The sequence below is a fragment of the Anomaloglossus baeobatrachus genome, chromosome 5 (genome assembly GCF_048569485.1).
Source record: "Anomaloglossus baeobatrachus isolate aAnoBae1 chromosome 5, aAnoBae1.hap1, whole genome shotgun sequence".
Classification (NCBI taxonomy): domain Eukaryota; kingdom Metazoa; phylum Chordata; class Amphibia; order Anura; family Aromobatidae; genus Anomaloglossus; species Anomaloglossus baeobatrachus.
Window position 1 is genome coordinate 15,094,816 of NC_134357.1, and position 14,446 is coordinate 15,109,261.

General features: G+C 47.3%; 1 protein-coding gene across 1 annotated transcript in view; it reads left to right on the forward strand.

Annotated features, from left to right (window-relative positions):
• The window catches only part of SORCS1 (sortilin related VPS10 domain containing receptor 1), an 807,859-nt gene that overhangs the window by 668,849 nt on the left and 124,564 nt on the right, over positions 1-14,446 (forward strand). Inside the window, 1 exon segment of the mRNA XM_075348232.1 lies at positions 2,689-2,819. Coding sequence (XP_075204347.1) covers positions 2,689-2,819 — 131 coding nt within the window.

The window sequence follows — 14,446 nt, forward strand, 5'->3', positions numbered from 1 at the left end:
TTATGGATTTTCCAGGTAAATCCGCAGGTTTCAGCATGTACAGACACTCCCCATGTTATCCTATGGGACATGGGGAGTGCTGTGTCCACGCTGCGGATACGTGCGGCTGCGGAATATGCTGCGGATGTCCCGCAGCCGCATGTAACTGCATGTCAATTCTTTCTGTGGAATTACCTGCGGAAATCCCGGCCCTCCACTATGGAGATAGAGGCCGGGACTTCCGCAGGTAAGACGCACGAATGTCCGCAGGTTTACCGCAGCTATTTCACTGTACTACCGCAGCTAAAATTAGCTGCGGATTCCGGCGAGCAGCTGCGGGAAACCTGCGGATTTACCTGAGAAATATCCGCAGGTGTGAGCTCCCGTGGGCACATAAAAACAACGGACCCTCTTAGTCTAAGAAAAGGGCACTTTCTAGTGCGCAGATAGCCTGAGAGCAGGTTTTGGCAGCAGGAAAGTGAACATAGCCTTAGGGTATGTGCGCACGTTGCTTTTTACCTGCTTTTTACCTGCTTTTTTGCTGCTTTTTCTTCTGCGCTGTTTAATGCCAAAATGGATGTGTTCTTCTATTCAAGCAAAGTCTATGGGAATTTGGGTTTCTTGTTCACACTATGTTGTTCAAAATGCTGCCTTTTTGTGGCAGAACTTTGGTCAAAAACTCAGCTTTGCAGTGCAAAACCCAAATGGCAAAAACAATTGACATGTTGCTTCTTTGAAAAGCTGAGTTTTTGACCAAAGTTCTGCCTCAAAAAGGCAGCATTTTGAACAACATAGTGTGAACAAGAAACCCAAATTCCCATAGACTTTGCTTGAATAGAAGAACACATCCATTTTGGCATTAAACAGCGCAGAAGAAAAAGCAGCAAAAAAGCAGGTAAAAAGCAGGTAAAAAGCAACGTGCGCACATACCCTTAAAGAAAACCAACTAAACAGGTCAAGGCACATTCTGGCTATGTTCACACGTTACGTTTTTTGCTGGATTTTTCCAAAGCCAAAACCTGCTCTCTTGGCAGAAAAAAGTTGCTTCCAAAAAGCAAGGTTTTGCTGTGTTTTTGCTGTTTTTTTCTATAATTATTGTTTTTGGGGTTTCTTTGCTGCGTTTTTGTTTTGTTTGTTTTTTTCCTTTTTTTGGGGGGGCTGCATTGCTGTTGTTTTGTTTGGGCTGCGTTTTTGCAACGTCGTTTGTCTACATCACATCATGTAAACTGTTTTTTTATTGTTGCTTTTTTGCTGCTTTTTTGCCGCGTGCTGTGTAGCAGGTTTTTTGCTGTTTTTGGTGCCATTTGTCTACAGTTTATGTTTAAATAAAGTTCGCTTCATTCACCACAAAAAACAGCAAAAAGGCAGGAAAATTGCAGCTGTTGCATTTTTGCACGTTCTCATTGCTTTCAATTGTGAAAAAAACGCTGCAAAAACTCTAAAAGAATTGACCTGCTGCTTCTTATAAAAATCTTCTTCTTTATTTTATTTTTTTTTTTTATATAGCGCTAACATATTCCGCAGCGCTTTACATACAATGGCAACACTGTCCCCATTGGGGCTCACAATCTAGAGTCCCTATCTGTATGTCTTTGGAGCGTGGGAGGAAACCGGAGAACCCGGAGGAAACCCACGCAAACACGGGGAGAACATACAAACTCCTTGCAGATGGTGTCCTTGGTGGGATTTGAACCCAGGACCCCAGCGCTGCAAGACTGCAGTGCTAACCACTGAGCCACCACAAGAGTGCAGTGCAAACCACTGAGCCACCACAAGACTGCAGTGCAAACCACTGAGCCACCACAAGACTCCAGTGCAAACCACTGAGCCACCACAAGACTGCAGTGCAAACCACTGAGCCACCACAAGACTGCAGTGCTAACCAATGAGCCACCTCAAGACTGCAGTGCTAACCACTGAGCCACCACAAGACTGCAGTGCTAACCACTGAACCACCGTGCCGCCCATCAATGCAGCAGTTTCCATTTCATTCAGGACAAAATAGCGGATCTGTGCAGGAGATTTCTGGAGTCTCAGAGATTTTCCTGGTGCTGTAAAAATCAGTTTTTAATTTTTAAAACTCATGAAAAAACTGCAAAAAAATGCATTGTGTGAACATGTTTAGAATTGGTCAGTGAGAAGTAAGCTCCTCCCACCGGACTCTTTTCTTAAGAACTATGGCTCTTCCTAGTCCTATGGCATTTGGATGGTCAAGTAATAATTTGGCCTCTCGTTGCCCCCCTATAAGGTTGTGGGCTGGGGACTTATTTGATGGTCTTCTATAGACCATTTCAAGGAAGCGGTAGCGCCCCCTAGTTTAGCGTAATAGCATCTAGAACATGTATTCCGTTCTCTCTGCCCGCTCTCTGATGTTTCTCTTTTCTATCTGCATTGTACTTTTCTCTATAGTGTTATTTTCTCCACTTGTATCTGCAGCTTAGCTCTATTGCAGTAAATGTGGCTGAGCTGCAGTACCGCTCACAACCTGTGCACAAGTGTGGTGCTGTTTGTAAAAAAAAATATCCATGTTCTCCCAATCCTCCACCACCCCTTTAAGTACAGATCTAGGCCAGCATTTATCATCTTGGCCTGATAACGTCTCTGATTATATCTATTATTAATCAAAGAAAAGAAGTAGTTACCAACACTTGGCAGCATGGCGGAACAATACAGCAATTTTCCAATCTGACGTTATATTTCCACTTCCAGGGTGAAGCCTGTATCATGGGGGCGAGGAGAACCTACATGAAGAGACGATCAGAGCGGAAGTGCATGCAGGGCCGGTACGCAGGGGCCATGTCCTCCGAGCCGTGCGTCTGCACCGAGGCCGACTTTGAGTGGTGAGTAGTCACAGGAGATGGGGCGAGACACGGAGCCCAGAACCCAGCAATAATGCCGCCCACTGAGCCACCGGACCGTATTACTTGCACCATGTCCCATATTCAATGCTGAAGCTTCATAATTTACCTAAGAAGGTGCAGCATCCGCCATAAATAATAGCGCATAATGCTGCCACACTGTGCCACATAACAGGAGAATGTATTGTGTGCATACTACTGCTATACACTGCCCAATAGAAGGACCACATAATGCTCCCCTACCGTAATATTGGTGTACAATACCTACATTGTGACACAATACAGTGCCAACATACTACTGCTATACAATGCCGACATGGCGGTACCATACAGTGCTACCACAATACTTCTATACAATTCATATATTGTCTGCATACTACTGCAGGACCACATAATGCTCCCATAATATTGGTGTACAATGCCTACATTGTGATACAATACAGTGCCAAAATACTATGGTTATATAGAGGTACCATACAGTGCCCCTCTAATACTTCTATACAGTTCATACAAATTAGTACGACATATTGCCCACATACTACTGCTATACAGTGTTTGTATGATAGGCTCATACGATGCTCCCATAATATTTATATACAATACTACTGCCATATTGTGGCCACATAATACTTCCATATGATGGGTACACAAGCATTTTTTATAGAGTGACTACATAAAAGTCCTGTAAAGTGCCCACCTACTACTGATATACAATGACTAAGTAATAGTACCATACTTTATCCACATAATACTGCTATACAGTGCCTATAGTACATATAGTAGTGCCATACAGGGCTCCCATAATACTTATATACACTGCCTTTGTAATAGTAAAATGCAATGGATACAAACTATTACAATACAATTTCTCCATAATAGCGCAAAACATTGTCCACATTCTCCTGCTAAATGATGCCATAATAGTAACACACAGCGCCCACATACTATGTTTTTAAAATGGCAACAAAATATTTCAATATCGTGGTTATATAAAAAAAAACAACAGTTTGATAAATTGACTTTGTAAAAGTTTCATATAGAAGCAAAATACTACTGCTAAAAGAGCCCATAAATAATGGCCACATAATACCGTCATGCAGTGAGTATTTATTAGTGGTAAAGTAAAAGCATGTAACCGCTACGATGCATTATCTGCATAAACTACCAACATAAACATGCAATACAATGCCAACATAAAAGAGCTGGACAAACAAAAGGGGGCGGTGGAGACCATCAGACTCCTATAATCCTGCCCCAGCCGCCCAGGAGGAAAGTCTGTCCCGGTCACTGACAAATGCTTTATTGAGTATAGATAAGCTGTTTTACCTTTACTTGCCTATTGGGGGCGCTGCATGACCAAAACAATGTACACCAGTAAGAAGAATGATCCAACCAAGTGGAAAAGCTGGAAGAAGATGACAGGGTGACTAACATACATGTACAGTTAAAACCAGAAGTTTCCCTCCGCTCTCTAAAAAGACACATCTGCAGGTTTTTCCCTCCACACTCTATAAAGACACATCTGCAGGTTTTTCCCTCCGCTCTCTATACAGACACATCTGCAGGTTTTTCCCTCCGCTCTCTAAAAAGACACATCTGCAGGTTTTTCCCTCCGGTCTCTATAAAGACACATCTGCAGGTGTTTTCCTCTGCTCTCTATAAAGACACATCTGCAGGTTTTTCCCTCTGCTCTCTATAAAGACACATCTGCAGGTTTTTCCCTCCACCCTCTATAAAGACACATCTGCAGGCTTTTTCCTCCACTCTATAAAAACACATCTGCAGGTTTTTCCCCCACCTTCTATAAAGACACATCTGCAGGTTTTTCCTTAAACTCTCTATACAGACACATCTGCAGGTTTTCCCCTTTACTCTTTATACAGACACATCTGCAGGTTTTTCCCTTCACCCTCTGTAAAGACACATATGCAGGTTTTTCCCTCCGCTCTCTATACAGACACGTCTGCAGGTTTTCCCCTCCGCTCTTTAAAAAGACACATCTGCAGGTTTTTCTCACTATCTGACATGAATTCAGAATAAACCTTTCCCGTTTTAGGTCAATTAGGAACCACATTTTTTTTTCTATTTGCCAAATGCCAGAATAATGAGAGAGAATGTTTTCAGGCATTTTTATTACTTTCTGCAAAGTCAAAAGTTTCCATACACTAACAGTACTGTGCCTTTAAACAGTATGATACAGCCCAAATGATGATGTCATGTCTTTGGAAGCTTCTGATAGGTTTATTGGCAACATCTGAGTTAATTAAAGACGCACCTGTGGATGTATTGTAATGCACACCTGAAACACACGGCTTCTTTGTGGAGCATCATGGGAAAGTCAGAAGAAATCAGCCAAGATCTCAGGAGGAGAATTATGGACTTGCACAAGTCTGGTTCATCCTTGGGGGCAATTTCCAGATTCCTGAAGGTGCCTCATTCATCTGTACAAACAATTATACACAAGTACACACAAGATGGGAATGTCCGGCCATCACACCGCTCAGGAAGGAGACGGGTTCTTTGCACCAGAGATGAACATGCTTTGGTCAGACATGTGCAGATCAACCCAAGAACAAAAACAAAAGACCTTGTGAAGATGCTGGCGGAAGCTGGTAAGATTGTGTCATTATCCACATTGAAACGCGTCCTGTATCAGCATGGGCTGAAAGACTGCTCTGCCGGGAAGACGCCATTACCCCAAAAGAAACATGAAAAGACAGATTAATGATTGCAGATGCACACAGGAACAAAGACCTTAATATTTAGAGACATGTCCTGTGGTCTGACGAAACTAAAATTGAGCTGTTTGGCCATAATGACCATCGTTATGTTTGGAGGAAAAAGGGAGAAGCTGTGACGCCTTAGAACACCATCCCCACTGTGACACACGGGGGCGGCAGCATCATGTTGGGGGGTTGATTTGCTGCAGGAGGGACTGGTGCACATCACAAAATAGATGGCGTCATGAGGAGAGAAGATTATGTGGCAGTACTGAAGAAACATCTCAAGACACCAGCCAGGAACTTACAGCTTAGGCGGAAATGTGTCTTCCAAATGGACAATGACTTGAAGCTACTGCCAAACTGGTTACACAAATTCTTAAGGATAACAAAGTCAATTTTTGGAGTGGCCATCACAAAACCCTGATCTCAATGGTTTGGAGTGGCCATCACAAAGCCCTGATCTTATTCCCGTTGAAAATTTATGGGCAAAGCTGAAAAGGCCAAAGTGAGCAAGGCGACCTACAAACATGGCTCAGCTACACCAGTTCTGTCAGGAGGAATCGGCCCAAATTCCACTAACTATTGTGAGAAGCTTCAGGAAGGATCCAAAACGTTCCCCCAAGTCACACAGTGTAAGAGCAAAGCCACCAAATACTAATGACATGGAGGAAAGTTCACTGTGCAGAAAGGAAGAAAAATGCCTGAAAACATTCTCTCTCTCTCATTATTTTGGCATTTGGCAAATAATTTTTGGTTCCTAATTGACTGAAAACAGGAAAGGTTTTTTCTGATTTCATGTCAGATAGTGAGAAAAACCTGCAGATGTGTCTGTATAGAGAGAGGAGGGAAAAACCTGCACATATGTCTCTATAGAGAGACAAGGGAAAAACCTGCAGATGTGTCTGTATTGAGAGAGAAGGGAAAAGCCTGCAGATGTGTCTGTATAGAGAGCGGAGGGAAAAACCTGCAGATGTGTCTGTATAGAGAGAGGAGGGAAAAACCTGCAGATGTTTATGTATAGAGAGAGAGAAAGGAAAAACCTGCAGATATATCTTTATAAAGAGCGGAGGAAAAAACCTGCAGATGTGTCTGTATAGAGCACGGAGGGAAAAACCTGCAGATGTATCTTTATAAAGAGTGGAGGGAAAAACCTGCAGATGTGTCTGTATAGAGCGCAGAGTGAAAAACCTGCAGATGTATCTTTATAAAGAGTGGAAGGAAAAACCTGCAGATGTTTCTTTATAAAGAGCAGAGGGAAAAACCTGCACATGTGTCTGTATTGAGAGAGAAGGGAAAAACCTGCAGATGTATCTGTATAGAGAGAGGAGGGAAAAACCTGCAGATGTTTCTGTATAGAGAGAGAGAAAGGAAAAACCTGCAGATATATCTTTATAAAGAGCGGAGGAAAAAACCTGCAGATGTGTCTGTATAGAGCACGGAGGGAAAAACCTGCAGATGTATCTTTATAAAGAGTGGAGGGAAAAACCTGCAGATGTGTCTGTATAGAGCGCAGTGAAAAACCTGCAGATATATCTTTATAAAGAGTGGAAGGAAAAACCTGCAGATGTTTCTTTATAAAGAGCAGAGGGAAAAACCTGCAGATGTGTCTGTATTGTATAGAGAGTGGAGGGAAAATCCTGCAGATATGTTTTTATAGCGAGAGGAGGGAAAACCTGGAGATGTGTCTCTACCGAGAGCAGAGGGGAAAACCTGCAGATGTGTCTTTTTAGAGAGCGGAGGAAACTTCTGGTTTTCAGCTGTATGACATACGTCCCTCCTATTAGTCGGGATGCAGACTGTACGGTTCTGCAGATTAATGGCTGCAGAGCGCAGTCCCATCATTCAGGCCGGTCACTGACTATGCTCCATGTATAACACTGCAGTATAAATCTCTACAATACTCAGAAGGAAGTGTAAAACCAGAACATGAGCTCCACAAGTGTCCATAAATCCGCCAGTGACGCCATGTCTGGTCATCGCCTATTTCTATCCACTCCGATAAATCCCCCCTAAATCAGCCGAAGTGCGGAGAGCTCATCCAGACCAAATACCAGATGCAGCATTAAAGTGATGGACGTTCAGGGCATTCATGAAGCAAAGAAGAGTCTTGTTTCAGAGCGGATCATCTCGCCCATGTGTCAGCAGATGTCGTCCCAAACGTAGAGGAACGGAATTGGAAGCATTGGAGGGGGGGGGGGGGTCAGATGTAGGGGGGGTATATGATATACTACAGAGTCTTCAGCCACAAGTCACAAGAATGCAGCCAGCTCAGGGGCTTCCATTACAACAATTAATGAAATTCAACTCTACACATAAAGGCACAGGCTCATGTGTAACTCCTGGAGGCACGGGCACATGTGTAACTCCTGGAGGCACAGGCACATGTGTAACTCCTGGAGGCACGGGCACATGTGTAACTCCTGGAGGCACGGGCACATGTGTAACTCCTGGAGGCACAGGCATATGTGTAACTCCTGGAGGCACAGGCATATGTGTAACTCCTGGAGGCACAGGCACATGTGTAACTCCTGGAGGCACAGGCACAGGCACATGTGTAACTCCTGGAGGCACAGGCACATGTGTAACTCCTGGAGGCACAGGCACATGTGTAACTCCTGGAGGCACAGGCACATGTGTAACTCCTGGAGGCACAGGCACATGTGTAACTCCTGGAGGCACGGGTACATGTGTAACTCCTGGAGGCACAGGCACATGTGTAACTCCTGGAGGCACAAGCACATGTGTAACTCCTGGAGGCACAGGCACATGTGTAATTCCTGGAGGCACGGGTACATGTGTAACTCCTGGAGGCACAGGTACATCTGTAACTCCTGGAGGCACGGGCACATGTGTAACTCCTGGAGGCACAGGCACATGTGTAACTCCTGGAGGCACAGGCACATGTGTAACTTCTGGAGGCACAGGCACATGTGTAACTTCTGGAGGCACAAGCACATGTGTAACTCCTGGAGGCACGGGCACATGTGTAACTTCTGGTGGCACAGGCACATGTGTAACTCCTGGAGGCACAGGCACATGTGTAACTCCTGGTGGCACAGGCACATGTGTAACTCCTGGAGGCACAGGCATATGTGTAACTCCTGGAGGCACAGGCACATGTGTAACTCCTGGAGGCACAGGCACATGTGTAACTCCTGGAGGCACAGGCACATGTGTAACTCCTGGAGGCACAGGCACATGTGTAACTCCTGGAGGCACAGGCACATGTGTAACTCCTGGAGGCACAGGCACATGTGTAACTCCTGGAGGCACGAGCACATGTGTAACTCCTGGAGGCACAGGCACATATGTAACTTCTGGAGGCACAAGCACATGTGTAACTCCTGGAGGCACAGGCACATGTGTAACTCCTGGAGGCACAGGCACATATGTAACTTCTGGAGGCACAAGCACATGTGTAACTCCTGGAGGCACAGGCACATGTGTAACTCCTGGAGGCACGAGCACATGTGTAACTCCTGGAGGCACAGACACATGTGTAACTCCTGGAGGCACAGGCACATGTGTAACTCCTGGAGGCACAGGCACATGTGTAACTCCTGGAGGCACAGGCACATGTGTAACTCCTGGAGGCACGGGCACATGTATAACTCCTGGAGGCACAGACACATGTGTAACTCCTGGAGGCACAGGCACATGTGTAACTTCTGGAGGCACAGGCACATGTGTAACCCCTGGAAGCACAGGCACATGTGTAACTCCTGGAGGCACAGGCACATGTGTAACTTCTGGAGGCACAGGCACATGTGTAACCCCTGGAAGCACAGGCACATGTGTAACTCCTGGAGGCACGGGCACATGAGTAACTCCTGGAGGCACAGGCACATGTATAACTCCTGGAGGCACGGGCAGATGTGTAACTCCTGGAGGCACGGGCACATGTGTAACTCCTGGAGGCACAAGCACATGTGTAACTCCTGGAGGCACGGGCACATGTGTAACTTCTGGTGGCACAGGCACATGTGTAACTCCTGGAGGCACAGGCACATGTGTAACTCCTGGTGGCACAGGCACATGTGTAACTCCTGGAGGCACGGGCACATGTATAACTCCTGGAGGCACGGGCAGATGTGTAACTCCTGGAGGCACAGGCACATATGTAACTTCTGGAGGCACAAGCACATGTGTAACTCCTGGAGGCACGGGCACATGTGTAACTTCTGGTGGCACAGGCACATGTGTAACTCCTGGAGGCACAGGCACATGTGTAACTCCTGGAGGCACAGGCACATGTGTAACTCCTGGAGGCACAGGCACATGTGTAACTCCTGGAGGCACAGGCACATGTGTAACTCCTGGAGGCACAGGCACATGTGTAACTCCTGGAGGCACGAGCACATGTGTAACTCCTGGAGGCACAGGCACATATGTAACTTCTGGAGGCACAAGCACATGTGTAACTCCTGGAGGCACAGGCACATGTGTAACTCCTGGAGGCACAGGCACATATGTAACTTCTGGAGGCACAAGCACATGTGTAACTCCTGGAGGCACAGGCACATGTGTAACTCCTGGAGGCACGAGCACATGTGTAACTCCTGGAGGCACAGACACATGTGTAACTCCTGGAGGCACAGGCACATGTGTAACTCCTGGAGGCACAGGCACATGTGTAACTCCTGGAGGCACAGGCACATGTGTAACTCCTGGAGGCACGGGCACATGTGTAACTCCTGGAGGCACAGGCACATGTATAACTCCTGGAGGCACAGACACATGTGTAACTCCTGGAGGCACAGGCACATGTGTAACTTCTGGAGGCACAGGCACATGTGTAACCCCTGGAAGCACAGGCACATGTGTAACTCCTGGAGGCACAGGCACATGTGTAACTTCTGGAGGCACAGGCACATGTGTAACCCCTGGAAGCACAGGCACATGTGTAACTCCTGGAGGCACGGGCACATGAGTAACTCCTGGAGGCACGGGCACATGTATAACTCCTGGAGGCACGGGCAGATGTGTAACTCCTGGAGGCACGGGCACATGTGTAACTCCTGGAGGCACAGGCACATGTGTAACTCCTGGAGGCACAGGCACATGTGTAACTCCTGGAGGCACAGGTACATCTGTAACTCCTGGAGGCACGGGCACATGTGTAACTCCTGGAGGCACGTGCACATGTGTAACTCCTGGAGGCACGAGTACATGTATAACTCCTGGAGGCACATGTGTAACTCCTGGAGGCACAGGCACATGTGTAACTTCTGGAGGCACAGGCACATGTGTAACCCCTGGAGGCACAGGCACATGTGTAACTCCTGGAGGCACAGGTACATCTGTAACTCCTGGAGGCACGGGCACATGTGTAACTCCTGGAGGCACAGGTACATCTGTAACTCCTGGAGGCACGGGCACATGTGTAACTCCTGGAGGCACGGGCACATGTGTAACTCCTGGAGGCACGGGTACATGTGTAACTCCTGGAGTCACGGGCATATGTGTACCTCCTGGAGGCACGGGTACATGTGTAACTCCTGGAGGCACAGGTACATCTGTAACTCCTGGAGGCACGGGCACATGTGTAACTCCTGGAGGCACAGACACATGTGTAACTCCTGGAGGCACAGGCACATGTGTAACTCATGGAGGCACAGGCACATGTGTAACTCCTGAAGGCACAGGCACATGTGTAACTCCTGGAGGCACAGGTACATCTGTAACTCCTGGAGGCACAGGCACATGTGTAACTCCTGGAGGCACGGGCACATGTGTAACTCCTGGAGGCACAGGTACATCTGTAACTCCTGGAGGCACAGGCACATGTGTAACTCCTGGAGGCACGGGTACATCTGTAACTCCTGGAGGCACGGGTACATCTGTAACTCCTGGAGGCACGGGCACATGTGTAACTCCTGGAGGCATGGGCACATGTGTAACTCCTGGAGGCACGGGTACATGTGTAACTCCTGGAGGCACGGGTACATGTGTACCTCCTGGAGGCACGGGCACATGTGTAACTCCTGGAGGCACAGGCACATGTGTAACTCCTGGAGGCACAGGCACATGTGTAACTCCTGGAGGCACAGGTACATCTGTAACTCCTGGAGGCACAGGCACATGTGTAACTCCTGGAGGCACAGGTACATCTGTAACTCCTGGAGGCACAGGCACATGTGTAACACCTGGAGGCACAGGCACATGTGTAACTCCTGGAGGCACAGGCACATGTGTAACTCCTGGAGGCACGGGTACATCTGTAACTCCTGGAGGCACGGGTACATCTGTAACTCCTGGAGGCACGGGCACATGTGTAACTCCTGGAGGCACGGGCACAGGTGTAACTCCTGGAAGCACAGGCACATGTGTAACTCCTGGAGGCACAGGCACATGTGTAACTCCTGGAGGCACGGGCACATGTGTAACTCCTGGAGGCACGGGCACAGGTGTAACTCCTGGAAGCACAGGCACATGTGTAACTCCTGGAGGCACAGGCACATGTGTAACTCCTGGAGGCACGGGCAGATGTGTAACTCCTAGTGACGCATTAGAAATCCTCTCACAATGGAGGAGGACGTCACCTCCTCTTTTTCCTCTCACAATGGAGGACGTCATCTCCTCTGTTTCCTCTCACAATGGAGGACGTCACCTCCTCTATTTCCTCTCACAATGGAGGACGTCACCTCCTCTATTTCCTCTCACAATGGAGGACGTCACCTCCTCTATTTCCTCTCACAATGGAGGACGTCACCTCCTCTATTTCCTCTCACAATGGAGGACGTCACCTCCTCTATTTCCTCTCACAATGGAGGACGTCACCTCCTCTATTTCCTCTCACAATGGAGGACGTCACCTCCTCTATTTCCTTTCACAATGGAGGACGTCACCTCTATTTCCTCTCACAATGGAGGACGTCACCTCCTCTATTTCCTCTAATAATGGAGGACGTCACCTCCTCTATTTCCTCTCACAATGGAGGACGTCACCTCCTCTATTTCCTCTCACAATGGAGGACGTCACCTCCTCTATTTCCTCTCACAATGGAGGACGTCACCTCCTCTATTTCCTCTCATAATGGAGGACGTCACCTCCTCTATTTCCTCTCACAATGGAGGACATCACCTCCTCTATTTCCTCTCATAATGGAGGATGTCACCTCCTTTTTTTCCTCTCACAATGGAGGATGTCACCTCCTCTTTTTCCTCTCACAATGGAGGACGTCACCTCCTCTATTTCCTCTCACAACGGAGGACATCACCTCCTCTATTTCCTCTCACAATGGAGGACGTCACCTCCTCTATTTCCTCTCACAATGGAGGACGTCACCTCCTCTATTTCCTCTCACAATGGAGGACGTCACTTCCTCTATTTCCTCTCACAATGGAGGACGTCACCTCCTCTATTTCCTCTCACAATGGAGGACGTCACCTCCTCTATTTCCTCTCACAACGGAGGACGTCACCTCCTCTATTTCCTCTCACAATGGAGGACGTCACCTCCTCTATTTCCTCTCACAATGGAGGACGTCACTTCCTCTATTTCCTCTCACAACGGAGGACGTCACCTCCTCTATTTCCTCTCACAATGGAGGACGTCACCTCCTCTATTTCCTCTCACAATGAAGGATGTCACCTCCTCTTTTTCCTCTCACAATGGAGGACGTCACCTCCTCTATTTCCTCTCACAATGGAGGACGTCACCTCCTCTATTTCCTCTCACAATGAAGGACGTCACCTCCTCTTTTTCCTCTCACAATGGAGGACGTCACCTCCTCTATTTCCTCTCACAACGGAGGACATCACCTCCTCTATTTCCTCTCACAATGAAGGATGTCACCTCCTCTTTTTCCTCTCACAATGGAGGACGTCACCTCCTCTATTTCCTCTCACAATGGAGGACGTCACCTCCTCTATTTCCTCTCACAATGAAGGACGTCACCTCCTCTTTTTCCTCTCACAATGGAGGACGTCACTTCCTCTATTTCCTCTCACAACGGAGGACGTCACCTCCTCTATTTCCTCTCACAATGGAGGACGTCACCTCCTCTATTTCCTCTCACAATGAAGGATGTCACCTCCTCTTTTTCCTCTCACAATGGAGGACGTCACCTCCTCTATTTCCTCTCACAATGAAGGACGTCACCTCCTCTATTTCCTCTCACAATGGAGGACATCACCTCCTCTATTGCCATTGACAATGGAGAACGTCACGTCCTCTTTTTCCTCTCACAATGAAGGACGTCACCTCCTCTTTTTCCTCTCACAATGAAGGACGTCACCTCCTCTATTTCCTCTCACAATGGGGGACATCACCTCTTCTATTTCCTCTCAGCTGCCAACTCCCAACTGACTCTATACTTTACTAGTTAGCTCCTCCCACACGCATGTGACTCATACAACTGCAGTTATTGGCTGACTGCACAGGGGAAGCTTAACCCTCTGAATGCCACCTGTCAGCAGGTTTTCAGCAGGTATAAAGTAGATAACACGGGATCCACCATTCACAATAGGTGATGTCACAGCTCACCTGCTCTTCCTGTACAATGTCTAATAACACCTCTATAAACAGTAGATAACACAGGATCCACCATTCACAATAGGTGGTGTCACAGTTCACCTGCTCCTCCTCCTGTACAATGTCTGATAACACCTCTAAATATAGTAGATACACAGGATCCATCATTCACAATAGGTGACGTCTCAGCTCACCTCCTCCTGTACAATGTCTGACAACACCTCTAAATACAGTAGATAACAAGGATCCTTCACTCACAATAGGTGATGTCACAGCTCACCTCCTCCTTTTGGCCAATGTCTGATAACACCTTTATATACAGTAGATAACACAGGATCCCCCGCTCACAATAGGAGATGTCACAGCTCATCTCCTCTTCCTCCTGTCCAATGTCTGATAACACCTCTATAT